This window comes from Lytechinus pictus, chromosome 2 (assembly GCF_037042905.1).
Source record: "Lytechinus pictus isolate F3 Inbred chromosome 2, Lp3.0, whole genome shotgun sequence".
Lineage (NCBI taxonomy): Eukaryota > Metazoa > Echinodermata > Echinoidea > Temnopleuroida > Toxopneustidae > Lytechinus > Lytechinus pictus.
In genome coordinates, this window is record NC_087246.1 from 6142971 (window position 1) to 6170440 (window position 27470).

The window sequence follows — 27470 nt, forward strand, 5'->3', positions numbered from 1 at the left end:
TCGCATCATTTGGTTAATAAAATGCATATGGTCTTAATGAATTCCTTCAAACAAGCCTTAGAATGCCCCTTTTCAGATCTGAATGTCAAAATTTTTCAGCTCTCGCTTCATGTTCATGATTACAATGACAACAAAAAATGCTTCATGTGTTTAGGTGTAACAAAACGCGTTTTGTGCTCGCATTACATGAACTATGATGAGATATGTATGCTTTTCACGAATTCCTAACAAAATAGTCCTTAAAATTTCAAATTTTGAGGTCAATATAGACAAAAATGTAAGCTCGCGCTTCGCGCTCGCATTGAATGCTTATTGAGACAGGTACATATCATGATTACAAAAATTTGATTATTTTCCTTTATTTAAGGTCTGAACAACAAAAATGTTCACAGTCCTTAAAATTACGTCTGTGGTGATAACTGATGAAGGTCTGCAAGCGTAGACTATACTATGTTATTACACTTGACAACTTTCACAAAGAAGCTCTGGCTGCTACCAAGATGGCAGTGATTTTGTTGCAGCTAACCTAGTAAACGTTTGTAAATAGTGAAATAAAAAACTTAATACTGGACTGTCATTTAACACCAATTAGTCATCTAACCAATGTCTCTATTATACAGTGGCTATTACGCGCTCTTCGCGTGCCCACCAGGGGCCCGTTGCCATAAAAAAAACTATGGCAAATACAGTAAGCAAAAACTCTGGCAAACAATGTTTTTTTGCTGGTGCCTCTCCCCATGCCCTGACCCACGGTACGCCACTGCGTATGTTTTTTTTTATACGCCCGTCCTAGACGGGACGTATTATGGTATCACATTCGGTGTCCGTCCGTCCGTCTGTCTGTCCGTCCGTTAACTTTTCCTTGTAAACGCGATAACTTCAGTTTAACTTAACCTAGGCTCATATAATTTTGTATGTATGATACATCATAGATCCCAGGAAGCATATTGATTTTGAGGTCAAAGGTCAAGGTCACACCGACATGTTTTCATTTTGCCCTTCTGCAGTCCTTGTAAACGCGATAACTTCAGTTTAACTTAACCTTGGCTCATATAATTTGGGGTGTATGATACTAGCATAGATCCCAGGAAGCCTATTGATTTTGAGGTCAAAGGTCAAGGTCACAGTGACAGGTTTTCATATTACCCTTCTGAAGTCCTTGTAAACGCGATAACTTTAGTTTAACTTAACCTAGGCTCCTATAATTTAAAGTGTATAATATTAGCATGGATCCCAGGAAGCCTATTGATTTTTAGGTCAAAGGTCAAGGTCACAGTGACAGGTTTTCATATTACCCTTCTGAAGTCCTTGTAAACGCGATAACTTTAGTTTAACTTAACCTAGGCTCCTATAATTTAAAATGTATAATATTAGCATGGATCCCAGGAAGCCTATTGATTTTGAGGTCAAAAGGTCAAGGTCAAACTGATATGTTTTCATCTTACCTTTTGCAGTCCTTGTAAACGTTTAAACGTTTCCGTTTAACTTAACCTAGGCTCATGTAACTTAGTGTATGATACTAGCCTGGATTACAGGAAGCCTATCAATTTTGAGATCCAAAGGTCAAGGTCACAGTGACAGGTTTTCATCTTACCCTTCTGAAGTCCTTGTAAGCGCGATAACTTTAGTTTAACTTAATCTAGGCTCCTCTAATTTGGTGTGTATGATACTAGCATGTATCCCAGGAAGCCTATTGATTTGAGGTCAGAAGGTCAGAGGTGAAGTCGCCACCTTCTTGGTTGACCAATAACTCCATTTTCCGCGTTACAGGCGGGCGTATAATGTGCTCGCCTTAGCGACACTCTTGTTAATACGTATCGAGGCATCTTGTTTAAAATCATAATGAATGGTGTTCATCTGCAATTCGAATCATGATAAAAATGTCTTTTTCAATGTAACCAGAATACTTAAGATTTTTTTGTTATTGCATCTTTACAGATATTCCACCCGAAGAAAATATCGTTGCAGTCGCAAGGAGAAGGTCGTCTTCCTCAAGACACACAAGACTGCAAGCAGCACCGCTTCAGCTATCATCGAACGCTACGGCTTCAATAGAAACTTGACCTTTGCAGTATCAAATGCAGCCCTAAAGTTCTACCACGCCCCTTTGTTCTCACGTGGTATGGTTCGCGAAGCTTCTGACTCAGCCATTGGTTGGAAGAAAGCCGATGGCTATCATATGATAACCAATCATGCACGGTTCAACAAAGCCGAGATGGATGATGTCGTACACAACGCAACATACATTACAATCGTTCGCAACCCGGTCGACCAATTAGAATCCGCATTTGGATACTTCAATCTCGGTAAAGGTATGGGTTTAAAGACAAATAATCATTTGGAAGAATTCATGCAAGATCCAGAGAAATACTTTGGTTCCGTGAAGAGAGGGTATTGGCAGTTTGCGAAGAACAACCAGCTCTTCGATTTGGGTCTTGAACATGCATACCATGATGATGAAGATGCAGTCGCTGAAACCATTCATAAACTCGACAACGATTTTGATCTTGTCATGGTCAGTGAGTACTTTGACGAATCTATGATTCTTATGCGTCGATTGCTATGTTGGGAAATTGAAGATGTTATCTATATCTCAAAAGGTATACGAAGCCCAAGTCATCGTTTACAGATGACTAGCAATTTGCAAGACAAGATCAAAGTATGGAACAAGGCAGATATGCAATTATATCAGCATTTCAACAAAACGTTATGGAGAAAGATTGAAGAATATGGACCAAATTTTCAGCATGATTTAGATTATTACAGAACAAGACTTGGTGAGGTTGCAGAAGAATGCATTGACTTCAGCCGAAAAGGTAGTAAGGATGTACGAGAGGTGAAGTACATTCTAAAAGAGGGCGCTCCACAGTTTTGCCAGGAACTTCTGTGGGGAGACGTAGAATATACTAGATTCATTCAACGTCGGATGTGGGATAGGGGTATACTTTTGCCAAACCCGAAAGTACGGGGATGATGGCGTTTCTTTCGAGAGTCTTCATTAGCCTACAAATAATCTATGTAAGAGTATTTCCCTAATGAAGAACTTTGCTGAGAGAAAAAGATGCATGGGTGTTATCTTGATCACATCCAGACATTCCTAATTATTTCAAATCAATTCTTTCGTAATGTTTTCTACCCAGCGTCGTTGTGCAATGTCCATGAGAACAACTCTTCGTATATACATTTGGTGCATTTATTTATCATTTTTTAAATGCTATTGGTAACATTGATATTTGTTCGGTCGAATTATTATTCATGATATAGTCGTCGGATGTTGTGCGTTTGTTATGTTTAATATCAAAGCCACAGAAGTTAAATTGATTTGAAATGCAGCTTTATTCTTCTGCTGGGTTTGACACCAACAATTATGTATGTTTTAAATTTTTAAATTCATGTTTTTACAGACCTGTTTATACAATGGTTTCCGATGTCAATATTCTAGTGCATTATGTTATTTATCTTTTTAGCAATAAACATACGCCTTTCTATTCCCAAAGGTCCGCTACTCATAATAAAGTGAAATGAGGTTACTATTTATGGAAGTCATGCTGGCCATTATGATCCGTAATTCATAATGTGAGTGATGATTTCAATTTAGGAGGATCCTTAAAGATGGCTAATCAAAATCGGAGAAAGGTTCGTTCTGGGAGAAAACTATAGACACAGTCCAAGAAGAGGGCTACTAAGTCTGATAAGATGTCTTGATTGAATATTGATCCTTTCATTTAATCACTAGCGACCCCTTCTTCGATTGTGACTTGCGATTTTTGTTTCGATGAAGGACCTTCTAACTTGATGAATATTGATGAATAATGATCCTTTCCCAATATGATTATTGGAGATCATAATGATTAACAAACCCTTTCTCTTGAAAAAAAAGAAAAGATAACGACCGTTACGAATTGTTAGCCTCTTCATTTTTTTTGTAGACAGTGATAGTTGTGTTTATTTTATATACGGTTAGCTTTCTCATTTTCCGAAATAAATTCCCCCAAAAGTTCATGTTACTCGAGGTTTCATTGTATTTCTTGTTTTTGTTGTTGTTTTTTTGTTGTTGCTTTCATGACGTTAAATTTAGCTAAGCATAGCGCATAGAGGTTATTTTTCTCACCCATCCATGCAGGGGCGGCACCAAGTGAGGAGTGACCGCCCCTGTAATTTTAAAGTGGGGATGAGGAGTAGAGGGGATAAAAGGAAAGAGAGAAGAGTATAAAAAGAGAAGTTTGTGTCGTGCAACTTTGAAATACTCTGTTATTCAATTAAAACAAATATGTCAATCATAGGTTGCACGGCGTCGCTCCTGGCTCTATATAAGAGCAATATTAGCATATTTCTGAAGATAGAAAACTATATATTTTTACAGCTAATCATTAGCTATTTTTTTTTATGTATGTGAGGGTGTGTGTGGGGGGTGTATGTGAGGGTGTGTTTTTATTTTCCTTTTTTTCTCCTCCCGATATAACCATGATAACTGATTTGGGGCCGGGAGTGTGGGTGGACTACTACACCGGGGTTTCCCCCTACTCTTATACGAATAGTGCAGTGGGTTCTTAACATGCAAAGGTTGTGACTCTCCTCTACACGGGACCTCCATTTAACGTCATATCCGAGGGACGGAGTGTTTTCACTGTAACATAGCCTGCACCTATGAAACATGGGAGAGACGTTTACACACAACGCACTGGCTTCAGTCATCCGCCCGGGGTGGACTCGAACCCAAGATCTTTGGTTCGACGGGCAGACGCGTTACCGACTGAGCCAACATCGCTCTCTATTAACAAAGTTCGTTACCCTAAATGAACTTGGCCTTGGTCATGTAACCTGAAACTCGCATAGGATGTTCATGGAAATAATTGCTCTTATGTCTAAGTGATCATGAACTAGATCCATAACATTTCAAAATTATGATGACAATTCCACAAATACCCCCAACATCGTCAAAGTTCGTTGACCCTAAGTGACCATCGACCTTGGTCATGTGACCTAAAACACCGGCAGGATCTTCAGTGATACATATCAACCTTATGTCCAAATTTCATGGTCCAAATACTTTCTAAGTTATGACGACATTTCAAAAACTTAACCTTGGTTAAGATTCAATATTGATTCCCCCAACATGGTCTAAAGTTCATTGACTCTAAAGGACCGTAGACCTTGGTTATGTGACCTGAAACTCAAGATGTTTAGTAATACTTGATTATCCTTATGTCCAAGTTTCATAAACTAAGTCCATATACTTTCTAAGTTATGATGACATATCAAAAACTTAACCTTGGTTAAGATTCAATATTGATTCCCCCAACATGGTCTAAAGTTCATTGACTCTAAAGGACCGTAGACCTTGGTTATGTGACCTGAAACTCAAGATGTTTAGTAATACTTGATTACCCTTATGTCCAAGTTTCATAAAAGCGGCTCTATATAGTCTCGCTCTGCTATGCAGGCGAGGCATTGGCGGCGGAAGCCAAAAAAATTTAGGGGGGGCCCACCTGAAATTTTTTGATGGACACAGGGAAAACCTAAACCTAAATTTTAGGAGGGGATCGCGAACATTTTTAATTTTTGACAAGCAAAAAAAAAAAAAAAAAAAAAGGTCATCAACCTAAATTTTAGGGGGACCACAAAAATTTCAGGGGGGCCCACGTAAATTTAGGGGGACGCAGGAAACAAAATTATCAACAAAAAAATTAGGGGGGACCGTCCCCCCCACCTCAAATTTAGGGTCCCCCCGCTTCCGCCGACTATGAGGCGAGGCAAAACTCCGAATGGTTAGTTTCGGTCATGTTCGCTCATTTGGTTTACGTAGCAGACGATGCAGCCTGCTAGTTTATACATTATTGCAAGTCAAAATCGATTCCGGACTCGATACTACTAAATATTTGCCCTCTCAAACTGTAGCAATATTATAAATATCAGTAGACAAAGCTGTATAGTACAAAAACATTGTTACTATCAACATTAAATGTGTTAGTTAATTTTGTTTGGATTGTATTATTGTTCCAAATGAAAAGGGTCTAGGAACGGAAACTATCATACGTTAGTCGATCATGTGACGTTGTACCCAGAAATATGCCATGTTCTGCCTGCTGAATCTCAAAGTATGGGGGGGGGGTGAGATGTAACCATTATACCAGTAATAAAGTATTATACATCAACATGTAGGTAATCTATTTAGCATTGAGATGACAATCAATCTCGACCTTTTTACCCTCAGGGATATTTCAGTGGGAAAACAAAGATGCCAGTGTGTCGAAAATATGGGTGGTTTCGGACCGTTTGCCATAGCAAGAGTAGTGAACATGGACAATTTCAAATGAACAGCGAGACATAAATAGTGAATTAATTGTGGCAATATTTACATCAAATTAATGGAATTGGATAAAATTTTCACACTATTATCAATCTAGGCTAGTGTGAGATTATCAATAGTTTAAAAAAAATATACCCGGTACCCGGATTTTTGCAATATTACGCTCGTGAAAACCATTGTTCCCTGTGTTGAAGCTGTGTGTGATGACTTTCGGACACTTAAATGCACGCGACTAATCATTATGAGGAGCACCAACTTGAACTTTAACTATTAGTGGGCTAATTTGATCTTAAACTTAAAGGGATGGTCCGGGCTGAAAGTATTCATAGCTTAATAAATAGAGTAGAATGCCGAAAATTTCATCAAAATCGGATATAACAAAGTTATTGAATTTTAAAGTTTAGCAAAATATTGTGAAAACAGTCGTCATGAATATTCATTAGGTGGGCTGATGATGTCACATCCCCACTTGTTCTTTTGTATTTTATTATATTAAATTAGGTTATTCAAATTTTTTCCTCCAAGAACTAGAAAAATTGGATAACTGATTTAGTGCATTAGATATTTATTGCGGTAACTTATTTCATTATAAGGGATTATTATTCACACAAGTATGAAATAATGAAAAAATATGATTTATGTAATAACATAAGAAAACGGAAAGTGGGGATGTGACAATGTGAATATTCATAACGACTGATTTCACAAAATATTGCTAAACTTTAAACGTCAATAACTTTATTATTTGTTATCCGATTTTGATGAAATTTTCGGAATTTTGCTCACTGAATTTTACTCTATGTATTAAGATATAAATATTTTCAGCCCGGACCATCCCTTTAAATGCGCCATACTGATTTTATACTTACTAGAGTGTCGCCAAAACTTACCCGAATGTAGCGCCAAATTCTAGCTTTCATTGTTTTTTTGTTTGTCTGGGATTATGTTCATGATAACAAAAAAAGTGCATAAAATGTTTGGTTTTTAGGTCTAAATCTCCAAATGATTTGTTTCCCTTGCACTTTCCGCTCGTATTTTATTAATTGATATTATGTACCCTCTTCATCATTTTCCAATACCGGTATATGTACCAACTAGTTCCATTTCTGGTGAGTAGGCCTATGAAAATTCTAGCTCGCTCTTCGCGTTTGCATTATTTATTTCGAAAAATACGGATCCTATTTATAAGTAGTTAGACTCGAGTTTAATTAAACCCTTTAGCCTCATTTTTTTGGGTATTATATTTTTTCATATTCCTGGTACAATGTCTTTCATATTTTCATAATCCTCAAACTTTCACCACTATTTTTTAAATAATTTTCTGCTATTTTTACAATAAATGGTGAACTTTCCAATACTCTTGATCTTGCATTGGAAATCCTACTCTAGTGTTCCAACACTAGCCTACCCTAGTGTTCCTGTATTAAAACAGGAACACTAGCCTACCCTAGGAACATTACCCTAGTGTTCCTGTATTACACTAGGAACACTACATTACCCAAGCCCCATGCGCCCTCTCTCGATACTGTAATGGCGCGGTGAATTTGAATACGACTCCCGGGAGCTGGAGCAACACAGTAAAACTTAAAGAAATACGTCAAATTTACTGTAAGTATGAATATTCATGATTAAATACTGCAAGTAACTCCTTAAATTACAACAAAATAATTAAATTGCTTTGTCTTTAGACTCTTTGTAAGTCTAGATTTTTTACTAGAAAGATTACAAAACTTCAAAGTTCAGCTGCAGCAGGCAGGTGAGGTGGACACACAGGGTCATCAGGGAGCGCCTGCGGGCCGCGCTCCCTGGCTTGGTTCGGTGGACAGGTCAGGGGATCTTCCCACGCCCGCCCGGCCCGGCTGCCTAAATCATACTGTATTTAGTGAGACCACCACATATCGACCACCTTGAGCTCATTAAAATTATTGCGTATTACAAACGAATTGATTTTACGACAAAAAATGTAAAAATTTAGTAGTTTTAGAATTCATCAACAGGCGCACGGCCAGGCAATATTGGAGACTGTCTCCAAAAGTCCAATGTGGGAGATTATCTCCAATATCAGAGACTTTTGTAAAGAATTTGGGTATCCAATTTTAGAGACAGTCTCCAGTTTTGGAGTCCAATTTCCTTTGTTTACATTTGCTGCAAAAGGATTACCTTGGCGGCAAATAAAAATGTGATATGCAGATTCCTCATGAAAAATGACCCCTTTTCACCGTCTACTTTTAAATATTCACCGTCTACTTTTGTTTTGATAAGGATTTTTGTTGTCAATCACACACAAAACAAATGGGCTTCTGACCTCAGTGAGACAAAATTTTGGGTGGAAAAAATCATGCTTTTGTATGTGTTGTTTCTTTTGTCCTTTTGCAAAGCAAGTCTCCAATGTGGGAGATTGTCTCCCCTATTGGAGAGAGTCTCCCATATTGGCCGTGCGCCTCTACTGATCAAAATTGTTTGTATTGACCAGACCTAGCCAGGCGGCTTTTCTAGAGAGTAAAAATCATTTACTAACGTAAGGACACTCTTACGAAGCCAGGGCTTCCTTCATATACTTTTGCGTGTACCACCAAAAAACCTGAAACTTTCGCCCCCGAGATTTCTACTTTCTTTCTAAAAGATCTAGCCCTAAATCATGTACATGGGTTGACCAAAAGCTTCGGTCTCTGTTATGTTGGTTGTTCAGCTGAACTTCGTTGGCTTCACTCACCAAATACAGAGACCGAAGTTCTAGCGCGATCTGTACAGGGGACTCAATGGCCATATGTTTATGTGTATTAAGTTCGGATAAAACAGGGCAGTGAAGTTGCACGATAGTTAGCCGTCTGTGTATGAGGAGAAATTCAAAAAATAAAAAAATGTTTAAAAACTCCTCGAAACAGACGGCTGCCAGCTGTCTAGTACATGGGATACAACTTCATTTTCTACGCTATGGATTTTATTTTTAGACAAGAATTCATTTTTAAAAAATGAGAAAAATATCATGAATAGACGGAAGAGACTTGCCCGATGTTTACGCCGCCATCTTGTTTTCTATTGTTCTTCACCCACGATATGGACGCTTGCGTCGCGTAACGTTGGCTGCTGATGATCTCAGCACTAACCTTCGCAGTTCAAAGCACAATCCTATAAAGTCTGAACATGCCTTGGGTTCAAACCCATCCTGGTAAAATTCTCTGATGGAATTAGCCTTATAAGTTCAAGGTTTCTTTTTTAAATTCCTCTTTTTAACTTTTTACATATTTCTTGTTCTGAAGTGCCATTGGACATGTGTTGGAGAGCAATAGTTCATGTAATGATCAGAATAGAAGAACTGCCAATAACCCTTTACTTTTATGTTTTCTCTGAAAAAAAAATTCTTTTGGATTTTGACATAAAGATACAAGAACATTGTTAACTATCAATAAAGACAAATTTTACAGGGAAAATTTTGTAAGTCCACTTATAAAAGTAGGATAGTGGTCTAAATGTTAACCGCTTATAAGCTACATGTACATCTTTGGTTTTGCAAGATTAACCTGATTTTATTGACTTGCTTTTAATTGCTCTGAGTAGATTTGAAGAATTTATTCAGGTTTTGATGATATAAAGTTGATGAAATCTTTTTCTTTTGAGTCAAAAAATAAAACTGCCACAACAAAAAAGATTGTTGATCATTAGTACATGTTGAAAGTGACTTAAATCAACGATTTGAAAACAAATCATAGTGATTTTAATCATGACTTAAATCACAATTTTAATCAATGTGATTTAAATTTGCATTATATAATAATATACTGTTCTCTTTCCGTTCTACACAATGATGAATTCCCCATACAGCCATCATGGTTTATTTCAATTGGTCTAATGCCAATTCAACCAATTACCAACTCTTGTACTCTCATTTGGTCTACCTCCAGTTCGTCCACTATCCACATGGTCTAATTTCCATTTACTCCACTCACCATTTTCATCTACAATGTAACCAGGTGGTCCAATAGCCATTTAGTCCATATACCATTTGGTCTAATATGACTTAAGTGTTATTTAGGCGAAATTAATGAAAAGAAAACGGGAATTAGACCAACTGGTTATGAGACGAAATGGTCATAGACGAACTGGTGATCAGATCATCAGACAAAGTGATTATTGGACCAAATGGTTTTTGGACCAAATGGCTGTAAGACGAAATGTTGATAGAATGGCATTAGACTTTAATGAAGGTAGACCATGTGATGAGGAGGACGAGTTTTAATAAGCATCTGTGAGCCGGGGGCAATTTTTTTTAAATTGCCTCCGCCTCACGGGCTTTTTACAGGAACCGTGAGCAATTTAAAAAATATATATATAACGGTGAACCACACTGCAAATTTGTTTATAGTAAGCGCAGCTCCTCCAATTTTTTAATTAGTACATGAATAGCATGCTAAGTATTAGGCTTATTCAAACATTTAAGAAATCAGATTTAAATGTTTAAGTGTGTTTTGACACCCTCACTCCACATTCCCTTTACAACCACACACACATGGGCTTATGTATTTTTCATCTTTAATGAACCACGACCAATGAACCCCCCCCAAAAAAAAAAAATCTAAATAAATGAATAAAATAAAAATATAAAAAAGAGAGAGAGATGGAGAAAGAGAGAATTCAGATCAAATTATAATAAATTTAGAAAAAAATAATAATTTAAAGGTTTTTTTTCATGGTTAGAATCACGGGTGTGGGCGAGTGTTTGTGTGTGATTGTGACTGTGAGGTGCACTTGGATTGCATATAAATTATGTTAAAGAAATGAAGAAATGAAATCAATATCTAACTCAGTCTATTCAAATTCCAGCACATAAATGTAGCCACAGGCTATGTACATGTATTGTAAGTTTTTCACAAGTTATTTGAAAACGCAGATCTGCACAGAAAATGCCCTTCATTCTGGGAGAGTCTAAATTCGGTGAAAATGTATTCATTAATAACTTAAATATTCATCACAATGAAGAAATCATAATAAAGTTTTCTGACAGTTTTCAAAAATTAACATGAAATCTAAACTATCTGAAACAGAAAATCACCATCACTTAGGCCATTACTGATAGAATTCTCACCCAGAGCACTGGCAGAGAACATGAGCTCAAACTGGCTAGTTTACACCACACTTAAGTTTACGGCATCCTCCTATTTTTTTTTAGATGGAGCCTTGTTTGATGATTTATTGTCTGATATTTACCCCTCTCCAAAAAAGAAATTAAAAAGCTACAATTCACAACTATAAGCTAAGTGATTTTGGATTATTAAGGCTCCGTTTTGACAAGCAAAGTCGGCGAATGTGAGGATAAAAGACTCGCACATCGTATGTGCTGTGAACAGGGATTTATCTCCTGTGCAATTCGAATGACTATATCGCAGAATTGTGATATCCCAACTGGAAATGTGTGCATTAGAAATTGCACATGGTGAAGTATGGAAAAACCGCTACCGGAAGCACGCGCGCACATGTATTACAGAAAAAAAAAAGACGGACGTAGCTCACTTTTTATGGTACAGAAAAAAAGACACACTTGGCAATTTTAGCCTGTGTTTATCGTAAATTGAAAGTTACTTGATTTTGGCTTTTTAGATATTTAAATTACATGAATGATATGGCTTCACTGCTCACTCACGGAGGGCGCAATTCCTGGAAAATATTTGCGCCTGGTCGTCAAAATTTTGATGATTTTGGGGCTTTATGGGCGCAATTGATGGCTTTATGAGCGCGAATTTGCGCTCAGCGCCCAATTATTTCAAGGCTTGATCAGCAGTTTACCACCATCGCAGTAAATGGAATCCCTGGCCGCTGATTGCTCAACCCTCTGCTTCCTTGCATGCCCGGCACTGTGTGCGAGAACCTTGAGTCCCATAGTTTGGGACCGTTGATATAAGACTTGTGCAAATTATGTTGAAAATAAGTATTGATTTGAAAAAATGATCTTGCCATGCATCTATTAAATGTGCTCAAAACAGAAATTAGTTCACTCGTATTCTAGGGTTCTATCATCAGTCTCAAAATAAGTGATTTAAAGCCTGTACCTACATTACTATTTCTTGGCAATGAATTTATTATGAGTGAAGAAATAAGTGAAGGTTTTAAATCTTTAAAGTGATAAAAAAAATTGTCTCTGGAAAAATGCAATCCCAACCCAGTTTTATCGCTGACCTGGAGAAAAAAAATGGCATTTGGCCATGTCAAGTGTAGCCATTGATAGACTGGCAATATCATCAAATGTAAAGAATTGCTATATATAATTGTATTTAAAAATACCTTTTCCAGCAATTCCATGGTATGATCCTTGTAACTAAGCAATGAATAACACTTTCAAGACAAATGTCAAGGTTTTGAAAAAATGCCTAATTATTTTGAAAAAAGAAAACTTTTCTAAGTGAAACTCTGGATGTAAAGTAATTTTCAGCGTAAAAGATTTACAATTATGGCAGAATTTTCATAATCGTAGGTTTTTATGAAATTGGACCCAATTCTACTGTACACAGCCCATATAATGATGATGGGGTGGGGGAGTCCATTTTGTTACAAACAGCAATGATGAAGGCATTATTTACCATTCTCAGTCCACCTTCCCCACCCAGTCACTTGGTGAATATACATTGCGTCTTTATTAATGAGTGATATTAATCCGTTGTGCCTTATTTCTTCACTGAATTTCTTTCTTCTGTTTGTAGAGGACCCTGTACTGTGCTGCTGATAACTGCTGCTTGCCTTTGGGCTTGAAGACAGGCTAGGCTTCAGCAAGATGCAACAACCAGGAGAAATGCCCCTTAGAGGTGATATTGCAAAATCATAAATTATGAACTATGTAGGGACTAGGGAAGATGGGAAAAGGGTCAAATTTCATGTTTTATATGTTGGAGTTTGCAAAATCTGGAATATATGTTAAGAAAAAAAGTTACTCTCTTTCTGGAGGAGTACAATATTTCATAACAAAAACACTGAGATTGTATGTTCTCTGAATGACTCACTGACATAAAAGAAATATATAGTATGAAATATGAATAATGATGTAAATCAGTATTTGTTATTCCAACTTGATATTCTTGTGGTTGCTTCATAAAGCTGTTTGTAAGTTGAGAACAACTTTAAGAATGACTGGTGATCCTTTTGGTAAATATATAATATTCACCATTAAATGTTCATTGGTGATTATTTAGCATAGGTTCACCAGTCGTTCTCAAAGTCACTAATTAACTTAAAGGACAAGTCCACCCCAACAAAAAGTTGATTTGAATAAAAAGAGAAAAATCCAACAAGCATAAAACTGAAAATTTCATCAAAATCAGATGTAAAATAAGAAAGTTATGACATTTTAAAATTTCGCTTTATTTCACAAAACATTTATATGCACATCCTGGCTGGTATGCAAATGAGGAGACTATGACGTCATCCGCTCACTATTTCTTTTGTATTTTATTATATGAATTATGAAATATTCTAATTTTCTCCTCATTGTCAAGTGATACAATGATTAAGTCCTCCCTGAACATGTGGAATTAGCATTGTTTAATACTTTATGGTTCAGTCAAGTTGGTCCTTATTGTCAAATCTATAAAAAATGAAATATCGTATAATTCAAACAATAAAAAACAAAAGAAATTAGTGAGTGATGGACATTATCGACTGACTCACCTAGTTGTGCATATCACTGTTTTGTGAAATATAAGCGAAACTTTAAAATGTCATTAACTTTCTTATTTTACATCGGATTTTGATGAAATTTTCAGCACTATGCTAGTTTGATTTTTCTCTATTAATTCGAGTCAGCATTTTCCTGGGGTGGACTTGACCTTTAAACAGTTTTATGAAGTGGCCCCTGATATGGACAGGAAAATAATCATTTGATAGAAACAGTTTACAAGTTTTCAATACTTTTTTGTTTACTATAACTCAGTCTCTAAATTTGATTTTGAATACATTTATCAATCATGTGGTAAATTGATAGTGTTCATATTCTCAGCGTATTTATTATGTGTATTATTTTTTCAGAGTTTTGATCATGATTGAAAAAAAATTCAATTACATGTAGACCCATCCAGCTCTATTTATGTTCTCATGCAAATGCCAGATTGATGAATCTTAAGCAACCAAATTCACCCTTATGACATACTTATATAAGAGTACTTTTTGACTAACATCAGTATTCATTGTTAAAAGTTTTGAACCTGTATTCTATTTTTCTTTTGTTAATTTGCTCTGAAGCGCCTTGAACATCTAATTAAGATGGAAAGTGCACCATAAATCTTGTGTATTATTAATGTTTTTCAACCATTAATCATGCAGAAATACAGCATGGAAACATTGGTATGGGACCAGGTAGTGAGGCTGACCTAGCCAAGGTGGCTGCTTTGATGAAAAAGGCAAAGAGTGCTGTTGAAGAGGGCCACCCAAGAGCAGCTTTGGAAATATTACAGAAGGCAGCTGAGATACAGAAGACCGAGAAAATTCTCAAGAGAATATTTAAATTAGAGGTATAGTTTTGGCAATTCTTTTTTCCAGCCTAATCAAGAGTTTTGCATTAGATTAAAAAAAATCCTCTGCAAATATCCTTGTAATAACAGTAAGCATTGCAATGTGCTATTTATTCACAAATACAGAATTGATCGAATAGAATCTTGAGGGGGAAATTGACCTTTCTCCTTGATATTGGGCTTCACTTTCTTTTTTTGTTGGGGGAATGAATCGCAAAACAGACTAGACCAAGTGACAAGTCGCTCTTAACATATTAATACATAGGCCTACCCTATGATGAAAACTTGTACATAGGACTTCATAGGTCACTTTCATTGTTCTTGTTCTTGTTTAAATGTAATTTGGACTTCTGCTGTAGGCATATCTTGCTGAGAATGGATCTGAGGATGAAGATGAAGAAGATGACAACATGGCTCATGTTGGCAAGGGATTCTATATCTACAAAGATCTCTATAAGAGATTGTATGAATATCAGAAGGAATCACTTCTTTGGTTTTGGCGTCTCCATCGGAAGCAGAAAGGAGGCATTCTTGGAGATGACATGGGGTGAGTAAGATCATGGATCTATCTTGGAAGTGTTTATCTTCAAGTGGCGAGTGTTTCCTGAAGGATTAGTATGTCACCTTCATTGGAAACTTACAAGGTTTTGTAATCCTTGTATTTTATTGATAGAGCAGTAGGTTTAGAGTAAATAATGATTAATTTGTCTAGAGTTTTTAACATTATGCCAATTCAGTCTACTGTAAATGTACATTCTGATTGAATCATTTCAACTTCAATGATTAGTGTCCTCCTCCATCACTTGTCAGAGGAATAAATTTGGTGATGATTAAATGAAATTACACCAATACTGCCTGAAGGAAAGCAGAGTTCAAAGAAAACATCCAAATATGATTTATCAGTATTTTGCATCAAATTCTCTCAGCAGGCAAATAATAAATCATCTCATGGATCTGTTTTGTTTCAGACTTGGTAAGACTGTGCAAGTAGTTGCCTTTCTAAGTGGTCTCTTTGACATGGAGCAGGTTGAAAATGTGCTCATTGTTGTACCTGTAGCCCTCATCATCAACTGGGAAAGAGAATTCAAGAATTGGTAAGAATATTCTAAAGATGATTACAAATTACCCTTTTTCAGACAGAAGTGAAAGGAAATGGCTTCTGTCATCAAATAAAATGGAAAGAGGGTGGTGTCAAAAGAAGCATTTTGACTATTTCATTCCTACCAAATGATTTCTCAAAAATAGTATTTGAGGGAACAAAATGATTTCGCTTTTTTGTGGAGAGAAACTTTAAAAAGTGGTAACAAATCACTTCCAACAATATGGTTGCACAATTCATCTTACAAATTTATGACATCACTGCAGTTTTAGGATGTTTCAGTGCATTATTCTCATGTGAATAATTTCATTTGTGCTTGCAGGGCTCCAGGCATAGGAGTTCATACATTCCATGGTGCTAGCAAGAAAGAAAGGGAACGCTTACTAGAGAGAGTACAGAGGAGAGGTGGTGTTTTGATGGTTAGCTATGGACTGGTTGTAACGTGCTGGGAACAGATTAATCATTATCGATGCAATGATTTTGTCTGGGTAAGTTGAGGCTAGTAGGAGAGAGTAATGGAGATGGAATAACTAACTTCATATTTCTACAGAGAATCCAAATTTCAGCTCATTCTGGTGGATACATTAAGAGGATCGCTCGCTCATATTTTTCTTTCAAACAATGGCAGCATATTCATATATAGGCCTAAGTACTGGCTATTTTGTCTTCCACCTTTTGAGGTAGAGAGTGGTATTATAGGAATGTCGCAAATCAGCCAGCATGACTTGAGACTGAATTTGGATAAACACAAAAAATCTTGCTAATGCTGGTTGATTCAAAAGATTCCTTTATAATATGCTCCAGGAGACAGAAAGATCTATGGAGGGGGGTTATCAAAATTGATAATGCTGGTGCTAATGAAGAAAATGTTACTGATAAAATGATGATATTGATGATGATGATGGTGAGTGATGCTGCTGCAGACAATGCTGTTAATGATATGATTATGACAATGGTGGTGAAGATGACAGTAGTTATAACGATTGTGAATTTGTGATGATGTTGACAGTAAATCTGATGATAACTCATTATGATTATGAAGATGGTGATGATTAGATGATCAGAGAGGATGATTATAATGTAAATAATGAAAGTTTTATGATTTTCCCCTCAGGATTATGTAATCCTTGATGAAGGTCATAAGATCAAGAACCCTACAAAGACTACCAAAGCTGTAAATGCCATTGCAGCTAAGCACCGTTTCATCTTGTCTGGTACACCCATACAAAACAATCTCAAAGTAAGTCCCCTGCTCTTCAGTACATTCAAGTTACCGGGTCAAAGGTCATTTCAGATCAATTAACTTGGATTAGAATTTATATTTTCATTATTTTGAAAATATGTGATAAAATTGAATGAAACTTAATTGGTATTGTTGCATGATATCACAAATAATAGTATTATTAACAAATTTTTCCAGTCAGGGTCAAAGGTCATTTAGGTTACCAATCTTAGCATTTTATCATGAAATTAATGCTTTTGTTTTTTATCCCTTTGTGAATAAAATCTTAGTTTTATCCAAAGCCAACAGTGCTTTTATATTTAAGCACTCTAATGCAGGCGAGACTACCATATGAGTTTCACTTGTTATTTGTTTTCTGTTAATATGATAATGCATTGTACTTACAGATAAATTTTAACTTTGGCATTTTGTCAATAAAATATATAAAAGATTTAGATAAGTATGCTTTGATAATTTTATAGCACTTTCATATTAAGCAATTACATGTACAACCATCATACAACCAACATACAAGAAAGAGTACATTCTATGCTGATACAAATTACAAAGACAAATGAAAAAAAATAGAATGTTTAATCTGCATATGTACATGAAAATTATCATAAAATAAGCACTTCTTATGTTGTAAATACATCATGAAAAATTTAGGTGGAGCTGAAAGTCCCTCCCTATTTCCAGGATTAAGCCAACAGTATCACAAATTGACCCAAAACGAGTCTGTAGTCACTGGTATGGAATTGTGCATTTTTCAGTTGTAGGAACACTGGTGGAAACAATCATTGTGAGCTATGGCATTCTTTCCATAATTTTCCACTGAAAAGTGTTGCTCATCAAATGCCCTCACATTAGAAATATATCTAATAACAGCTAAAACTGTTGGGCTAACAATTTGGTGTAGTCCTATACATGCATATCTCTGTGCAGTCTATTACAGTTGATACGTACCTTTATTTTATTGTGATCTACATGTACCATCAAATGACATTAAAACAGCTAATGGCATTATATATTTAATAATATTGACTACGGTATCTGTATAAACTCTTTAAATCCCTTTCCAGGAGCTTTGGTCTCTCTTCAACTTTGTGACACATGGGACTTTGCTGGGTACACTGCAGACCTTCAAATCAGAGTATGATAGTCCTATCACAAGGGTGAGACCAACATGCTGTACTTAGAATGATCAGTTTCCAATTTGGTTTGAGATTTGGCAACCTATCGATAATGAAGGAAACACAGAAAACTTCTCCTTTTGTGTCCTCTTGCAATTTTGCTAGTTATGTTAAAAGGAAAGTTAGATTGTAGATATATGTATATTGGACATGTTCAAACATTTTTTTTTATTTTATTTTTTTCATTTTTAGGATTTTTAGGATATTTTTAATAGGGCCTATTTTATCGGGATCTCTCTATTATCCGGACGCACACTTGCCGAGATTTTATTCATTTTTTTCAATCTAGTACGTGGGGGAAATGAGATTTCAATCTCAACTCAAAATTCCTACGCAAACACACTTTGATTACATACATTTTCCAATACCTACACCCACATTATAATTTATGAAAATACCTTACCCAAATCACCAAAGGACCTTAGACAGGATTATTTTCCAGTCATAAAAGTCATAACAATGGCCGTCTTTGCGAAGTTGCGATGCTCGCCGCGATGATCCAATTTTAAAACTTATATTCATCGAGTCATTCTCTTTCTTTCGAGTCATGCTCGATATATACCTCAATCATTTCAGCAGGTAAATTATCCAAGAGTTTTGGCCACCAATCAGTTTCATTTCCGTAAAGAACGTCTATAATTTGTACTGGCACTGCAGTGAATGTGTAGGCCCACTACAATAGATTATGTGAAGCTACCATGCATAGAGGAGGCAGCTGCGTGTATTTAATATTGGGTCTCCCAGATCCAGATAAATCCCTTATCCGGATAGGTGCTGGTCCCAACGTGTCCGGAAGAGAGAGGTTGGACTGTAGTTTGAAACGCATTATTCAAATCCTGTTACTTGGATTTAAATGATTTAGAGTGTTTGTTATTCATATTAAACGGAATCCTTTGATATAGAAAACATAGTATTACACTTGAACTTTAATATCTTTCATAGGCAAGAGAAAAAGATGCCACTGCAAGTGAGAAGCTCCTTGGCAATGAGATGGCAGAGAGCCTTCGCCTCCTTATAGCACCATACTTCTTAAGACGGACCAAGGCAGATGTATTAGAGAACAAGAAGGAGAGTAATCAGGATGATTTAGATAGTGAGGCCAGTGGATCTACACGGGGATCCCTATCACCTGAGTTAGTATTGGGGGGTATACGGAGGAAAGAATTTTAATGATAATAATGATAAAAAGAATAAATATCCACTGTTATTTGCCATAGAACCCTTGCTTTACTATATTGTTACGCTTTTGACACAAATTTAATTTTGGAAAAAAACAGAAGTAGAAATAAAAATTCCAGTACAGAAATTGTTTATATTTTCCTTGATTGTATCAGAATTGTTCTTTCTATTGACCATTTGAACATTTGAAATAATTTCAATCGAAACTCTCAGCATCATCAGCATGTGTCATTTTTTCTAATGATATTATATTACTACTAATATTTCCAATCATCTTTTCCTTATTATTGAGTAGAAGGAGTATATTTAGTGTTTTTTAATCCATTGACTGTGAGAAACCAGGTGATTAATGTGTAAAAACCTATTTGAATAAATGAGTCAGTAGTCATTGATCTAATAACCGAACAACATCTTAATCACCATTCCCATTAGATGATTAGATGTAACATTATTAGATATTTGTATGATTTTAACTTTATATTCATTTTTCTTTTTGTATCCATACAGTAATGTTATTCCCTCCCTGACAAGAAAGAATGATCTGATCGTTTGGTTATCATTGACCGATACCCAGATTAATATCTACAAGGATTTCATTAGTCTAGACAGGGTCAAAGAAGTATGTTTTTGAATATTTTTTTTTTAATTGTCTTTCCAACTATTTGTTACCTGTTTCAGAATGCTACCAATGCATGTGATATTCATTTGATATGATGGTGGTAGTGATGATGAGGACGGAGGAGAGAAAGAGAAGGATGGTGATGATAATGATGGTAGTGGTGTTGGTGATGGTGGTGGTGATGATTATCATGATGATGATGATGATGATGATGATGATTTGTTCATGATGATTTGTTCATGATGTTCAGAATGATGTTGGTGATGATGATATGATAATGATGATGTTGGTGATGATGATGGTGGTGGTGGTGGTAAAGAAGATGATTATGGTGATGCTGGTGGTGAAAAGGATGTTGAAGATGATGATGATGGTGGCGGTGAAGAATATTATGATTATGATGATGGTCATGGTGGTGGTGAAAAGATGTTGATGGTGGTGGTGATGGTAATGATGATGATTTGTTAATGATGTTGGTGATGATGGTTTTGTTAATGATATAGATGATGTTGATGGTGGTATTTATAATTGATGATGAGAAGGAAGAGGCCAAAATAAATACTGGTCTTTTTAAATGAGTTCATTTCAAGGAAAGAGATTCAAATAAATTTGTTATTTTATTCATTTCTGTTCCTAGTTGCTGATGACCAAGCGATCACCTTTAGCTGAGCTTACGATCCTCAAGAAAATCTGTGATCATCCCAGACTGCTGTCAAACCGGGCTTGTAGACAACTAGGGCTAAAGATGTTTGATGAAGGGTAAGATATTCTGGAAAAAGAGCCGGAGTGCAAAGGAGAACAATACATAGTTCATTTGGCAGTTGAAATTCATGGGTCATATAACAAGACAAAGACAATATTGCTTTTGACAGAGGTACTTTGATGGAAGAAGATGGGTACTTTTCTACATTATTTTCAGTGAATTCTTTTCTTTTGTATTGATGTATTTTGATCATATGTGCTATTTCGATCTAAAATTATGAGAATAATGAGTGCGGTAAACTCCAGTTTCTTGTCAAATTACTCACCAATCTCACTCTATTTGACCCACTAGGTATGATGAGAATGATGATCCTGATGAAATGGAGTGTGCTGCGAACAGTATCCATGCTATCAGTGAAGAAACACTATTCTTAGCTTCTTAGAGTGTGGTAAACTCCAGTTTCTTGTCAAATTACTCACCAATCTCACTCTATTTGACCCACTAGGTATGATGAGAATGATGATCCTGATGAAATGGAGTGTGCTGCGAACAGTATCCATGCTATCAGTGAAGAAACGCTCTTCTTAGAGTCTGGTAAACTCCAGTTTCTTGTCAAATTACTCACCAATCTTAGAGAAGAGGATCACAGATGTCTTGTTTTCAGCCAGTCACGCAAGATGCTTGATATTGTGGAGAAGATCCTCAAAGCAAGGGTAATTTGGAGCATTTCATGAAAAGTTATGTCAGTGATTTTCACAGACAAATTTTACAATCTTTTAAAAATCATTAATTGGTTGAGAGCAAATTAGTGTGTTAAGGGGAGGTTCACCCTGACAAAAAGTTTATTGTAAAAATAGAAATAAAAAAAATATATTGCCAAAGGTTTGAGAAAAATTCATCAAAGAATAGAAAAGTTATTAGAATTTTAAAAATTTGACTTGTGACGTCATATGCGAGCAGTTTTCCTACATATCGTATGGTAAAAATATCATTGAAATGTCATTTCCTCAGAAAATTGAAATAGGGTTTTTGCTTTACCTTCAGTATAACAAAAGACAAATCATTTCACCCCTGTTCCTCAAAAGAAAATAAAAATAACGAACCATTACAAAATTGAAATTTATGTATTGTATATTACATTACATATTGGGCAGCTGCTCGTTTATGACATCACAAATCCAAAACTTAAAATTCTAATAACTTAATCTTTAATGGATTTTCCTCAAACATTCGCCAACATTTTTTATTATTTTTTCTGCTATTTTTACAACAAACCTTTCTTCAGGATGTACTTCCCCTTTAACCCTAAATCTCCCGGGGAATTTTGATTCTTGTCATTTCCGGGGGGGGGGGGGGGCCATTATGGCCCCCCCTTAAGATCTCAGCCGCGGATTGCGCGATCACAACGAAAATTTGCATGATGGTAGAGAATGACATAATCTACGCAGTTGCATTGGTAAATTTCACTGAATTCATATTTTTTTTATTTTATATGAATTAAGTATGCTAATTTATTCATGAAATCATACTTTATGCTCTGATTCACTAAATAAAGCTCCTAGAATGCTATTTTTTGGTGAAAATATTCTTTATAGCATTCCTAACAATTGTGAATGAAAAAAATTCTGGTAGAAAGACCAATTTCTTATGTATTTTATTGTTTTTTTAATTTCTTATGTATTTCTTAGTTTTTTTACTTTTTGTTTTTTATTGTTTTTTCGATGGAAATCGTTCCAGACTTAATTCTGATCATAAACAAGGAAAATCAATTAGGTTTAATCAGCAAAAGTAGAAATAATGATACATTTATGAATTTTGGCTAAATACACAATTTGCATGGGATTTGTACATGAAATCACGTTTATGAGCAATTTTGGGTCTGACATGCACTTACATAATGTTGCGTAATGTCGTAACCGCGTACCCGGGCGTCACAAATTTGGTCTCAAAATTTGCGCCAGACTTGAAAATAAAAAGTCAGTGAGCGGCGAGGTCAAAAAATTTTGCGCAGCAGGTATATCGCGAAAATTGTCGAGGGGGGGGGGGGCCATTATGGCCCCCCCCCCCCGGGAGAATTAGAGTTAAACTCACCAACATAATTCTTTAATGGTCTTATTCTAGTTTGTCTAATTGCCATTTTACCCATTTACCATTTAGTCTCATTTCCAGTCAACTTGGTCTAATACAACTTAGTCTATATGGTTAGATGAACTGGTTATGAACCAAATTTTCATTTGAAAAGTAGAAATTAGACCAACTAGACATTAGAGAATTAAACTAAACTGAGTATTAGACCAAGCTATCGAAGACCTAACAGCAATTAGACTAATTTTATTGTAGACCAAATGGCCAGTATTCTCAAAAGAGTTTTTAATTGTACCATGGTACAAAACCATGGACCATGCAGAGTTTTGTACATAATCTCACCTATTTCATTTCAAGAAAAATCCACTTGAATGGGCACTAAAAAGAAAGCACTTAATATGAGAAATCTGCATAAACTAGGTTTTGTACCATAGTACAATTGAAATGAGAATACAGGACAATGGGTTTAACCAGTGTGGTATTAGACTATCTTAGAAGTAGACCAAATGAATATTAAACTCTGAAAGAAGCCCTTCTCACCAGCTGTATGTCAACATATGCAGTTTGCTAGAACAGCTTTGGGGTCTTTTTTCAAGTTATTTTGCCCAGAGGTGTATATAAAGATAGTGATGCCCTTATTCACTCTTTTCTCAGTGAATTAACCTTCCTCTACTTCACTTTCTTAATTGTTGTACAATGTATTTGCTATATTACCAACTCTTCCCCTCTCTACTTTATATCTTTCTTCCTCTCTTTGATCTTTCAGGTGTGTGTGTGATTGCCTGTATATCTGGGTGTCTTGGTGGATGGATAATGCCAAGTTTGTGTACTTGTAGGGAGCTTTACAAGCTCTGGTTCTTTGGCGCTCCCTAACCAGGCTTACCTTGTACTATGTTTTATTGTATGGCATATTTGAATATTGGAATTTTGTATGATTTTGAAAACTAAATAACTAATCAATAAAGTCAATGAGTGCAATTAATTATTCTTCTGCAGGGGTTCAAGCTGATGCGTCTTGATGGCACCATCACCAAGATGAGTGATAGAGAAGATAGGATCAGTCGTTTCCAAAGAGATCACTCCTACAGTGTGTTCCTACTCACAACTCAAGTAGGAGGGGTGGGGCTGACGTTGACAGGTGCAAACAGGGTCGTCATCAGTGAGTAGATCACAGTCCTGGCTCATAAAATGTGTGCTTCATTCAAATCATTTTTAATTATGGAAATCCACTTTCCTTATGAATAAATAATAATAATAACAACAACTACTACTATATTCCATAATCATATAGTGCATATCACATTATTGTCCAACATTTATATACCCTTTAATGAAAGATAACAAAGAAAGATCTTTTTGCATGTATAATGAGGCTATTCCTGTTCAATTTTCTGCAGTTGATCCTAGCTGGAATCCAGCGACAGATAACCAGGCCGTTGACCGGGCTTACCGTATCGGCCAGACAAGGACAGTGGTCATCTACCGTCTTATTACATGTGGCACAGTGGAGGAGAAGATATACAGAAGACAGATCTTTAAGGAATCCTTGACCAAACAGACCACCGGTAGCTCCAAGAATCCTTATCGGTGAGTAAAAATAACCTTTTCTATTCCATGTCATGTCCATGGTTTTAAACTGTCAGTTTCTGTGTGATCTTTTGTACTATTTAAAGAAAATGGAAAATCAATGCAATGCTCTTTGCACCATACCAATTAAACACTAACTACCCCTAAATAAAATATTCTACATGTCTATTTTCAGGATGAAGAGAACTGTCTCTTCAGTGTGCAGTCTCATTTTAAAACTGTTGTGCTGCATCAGCAATGATGTCACCTACGACAAAACTTCAATGAAACTTGCCAAAACGGGTAACATTTTGTGATTGCGAAAAAAACCTATATTATTGGGTAAAAACGTATGAAAGTGGAGGTCACCCTTTAGTGAATGTTTTGACATCTCAGTCAGATAGGATTGACTTTTCACAGAGATTGCTTACAACCTCTCAAATCAGGAATAAAGTGCAAAGCAATGTGGAACAAGTGGGCTTATGTTTTCAGCAAAATCCTTCCAAAAAAAAAATTATCTAATTGATATTACAACTATTTAATAGTATGACCATACATGTATATTTACTCTTTCTCCTGTCAATATTATTCCCAATATAAATGAATCTCAGTTGCTTGTCAATTTAGAACTGACAACTTTTCTTGAATTTGATTGGTGAAGAAGCACAGATGGCTGACTATTTCTTTTTCTCCTCTTTCTCCTCCTTTCTCCCTTTCTCCTCTTCTTTACCTAGTTTGGGGTCATTCCATAAAGGTCGGACGTACATTCGGACACATTTAAGAGCTGAATCTCCTTTGATTTAATAGCAGCGTTTTAATTTTTCCAGTATATTATAACATGTGACCTAGGCTATCATTACACCATGACAGGACCAGGCTGCTATATAAAGAATAGAAAATATGGGCAAAAATGTGAGGGGTCGGACGTACATCAGACAAAAGCAGGTTTTATGCTTTTAAAGTTCATGTCAAAATCTCTGTGATTTGTGTGATGCAGTTACTGAAATTCTAGTATTGGCTGTTAGCTAAAGGATGAATCTTTAAAGAACTGAAGTGAAGAAATTGATAGACATTGCCTTGTTTTAGTTACAGGCTGATCTATTTGGGGTCGGACGTACACTTTGAGGGGTCGGATGTACATTGTGCAAAATATTTGCACACTGTACGTCCGACCCCCTTTGAAGATCAGTTACACAAAACGTAGAAATTCTAAACTGGAATTTTTTTGTTATACATACTGCTTGGATAGTTGTCTTTCACATAAGACAGAATTAACAAATTAATCTGATGCTGGTGAAGAGTTTTGCTTGATTATAGTTGACATGCATCCAGACAATGTACGTCCGACCCCAATACTGATTTTCTTACAATCAAGCAAAATACTCCTCATATCTGTTATAAATGAGTCAGAGGGGTTAAACTGTTTCCATTTTGATATCTACATTTTTAGACCACATCAATAACAAACAACACAACTATTCACACAATGCAGGATATTTTTAATATTAAACTTCAAGTAAAATGTATCTTTTTTAATGGTTTGCAAAAGACCTGACAAAGAATTTCTTCAACATTAAAAAACTTATCCTGTTACAAACTTTGTTTAAACAAGGTGGGTTTCGAATAATGAGTCTTCCCTGATGTTGCAATCAATGTATGCATTATGACCTTTTGACCCCTAGATGACCTTTGATCTTTCCATCCTCAACTTCCTCAAGAACATATGTGGTTTTTCCCACTGATCGTTTTGTTCCAAGTTTGAGCAAAATTAATGCAGAAATACAACATTTGACATTTTTAGCCCCAGATGACCTTTGACCTCTCCATTCTCTTTACCCATGGATAATTTGATCCAAGTTTGAAAACAATTGATGCACAAAAACCTTTACCTTTAGCAACAGTGTAACCCCCTGAGTCATTTGTAATATGTGGAGCAATTTGATTGACTGTAAGAAAATCAGTATGGGGGTCGGATGTACACTGTCTGAATGCATGTCAACTATAATCAAGCATAACTCTTCACCAGCATCAGATTCATTTGTTAATTCTATCTTATCTGAAAGACAACTAACCAAACAATCATAACCACTTATCATATCATTTGTTACAAGTTTGAACAATATTGATGCACAAAAAAAAGAAATTTGATTTATACAAAAACTGTCAAAAAATGACTGAATAGCCTCTTGTCTTTTGACTCCAAGATGACCTTTGACCTCATCAACACAAACATGGTATAAGGATCATTTGTACCAAGTGTGAACATGGTTGATGCAGAAATAAAGAAATGAGAATAAGTCAGAATTAAATGAATAACCCTTCACATTTTCATAACTTACACCCCTGTTGGCAAAAGTGGAATAGTCTTGACACCCATGTATCATTATAGCAATGGGCAGATCTATTTCCCATAGAGGGGCGAGTGCTGTATCTGAGATTGAGGGGAATAGGCAATTTCTTATTTTATATGTATGGAACTTCTTTGTTTAATAAATTTCTCATGTATTTGTATGTTTTTATTTCGATTTTTTTAATTTCCTGCAGGCTATTGTTCAATCATAATTACCACTAAATTGAATGATAATTTGAGATGAAAAAAGACAGTTTCCATTGAATGTGTACACAAAACACAAATAAATCATCATTTCTTGAAGATGATATCATATGAAAATCTACATATTGTCAAAAATGAGTGGTATTTTTTGTGAAATTGGTCTCAAAACTTGTGCAAGACTTCAAAGAAAAAAAAAAGATAAAACTACACAGCAATATCACCTATGTTAAGGTATATCATGCAAAATGTTAAAGATGGAAGGTAATTTTTGCCCCCAGTATTCGTTGGGTAAAAAAAATACAAAAGGTCATTGTTAAGCTATGTTAAAATTGAAATTTGTATATGATATTGAAAGACTTATATGAGTAAAAGATGTTATGATATTTAAACTTTGCATCTAAGCAGTGCAAGATAACTTCATAAAAGAAGTTGCAATGGGGTCAGACGT

At 35.7% G+C, this 27470-nt stretch overlaps 2 protein-coding genes across 2 annotated transcripts; both read left to right on the top strand.

Moving 5' to 3' along the window:
- Positions 1 to 676: 676 nt before the first annotated feature.
- On the top strand, positions 677 to 4012 carry LOC129276157 (galactosylceramide sulfotransferase-like). The gene is made up of 3 exons (XM_054912589.2): positions 677 to 688; positions 1455 to 1459; positions 1939 to 4012. The coding sequence occupies exons 1-3, from the start codon at positions 677 to 679 to the stop codon at positions 2972 to 2974; spliced, it is 1053 nt and encodes a 350-aa protein (XP_054768564.2). The 3' UTR covers positions 2975 to 4012.
- A 3809-nt stretch (positions 4013 to 7821) lies between these two features.
- LOC129254934 (DNA excision repair protein ERCC-6-like) lies at positions 7822 to 27205 on the top strand. Its single transcript, XM_064108091.1, has 15 exons — positions 7822 to 7918; positions 13003 to 13104; positions 14615 to 14802; positions 15162 to 15349; positions 15771 to 15896; positions 16224 to 16389; positions 17016 to 17141; positions 18206 to 18298; positions 19259 to 19449; positions 20003 to 20114; positions 20752 to 20873; positions 21323 to 21530; positions 23899 to 24061; positions 24300 to 24489; positions 25203 to 27205. Exons 2-15 carry the CDS (start codon positions 13074 to 13076, stop codon positions 25270 to 25272), a joined length of 1974 nt encoding a protein of 657 aa, XP_063964161.1. The 5' UTR covers positions 7822 to 7918; positions 13003 to 13073; the 3' UTR covers positions 25273 to 27205.
- Positions 27206 to 27470: the final 265 nt, after the last annotated feature.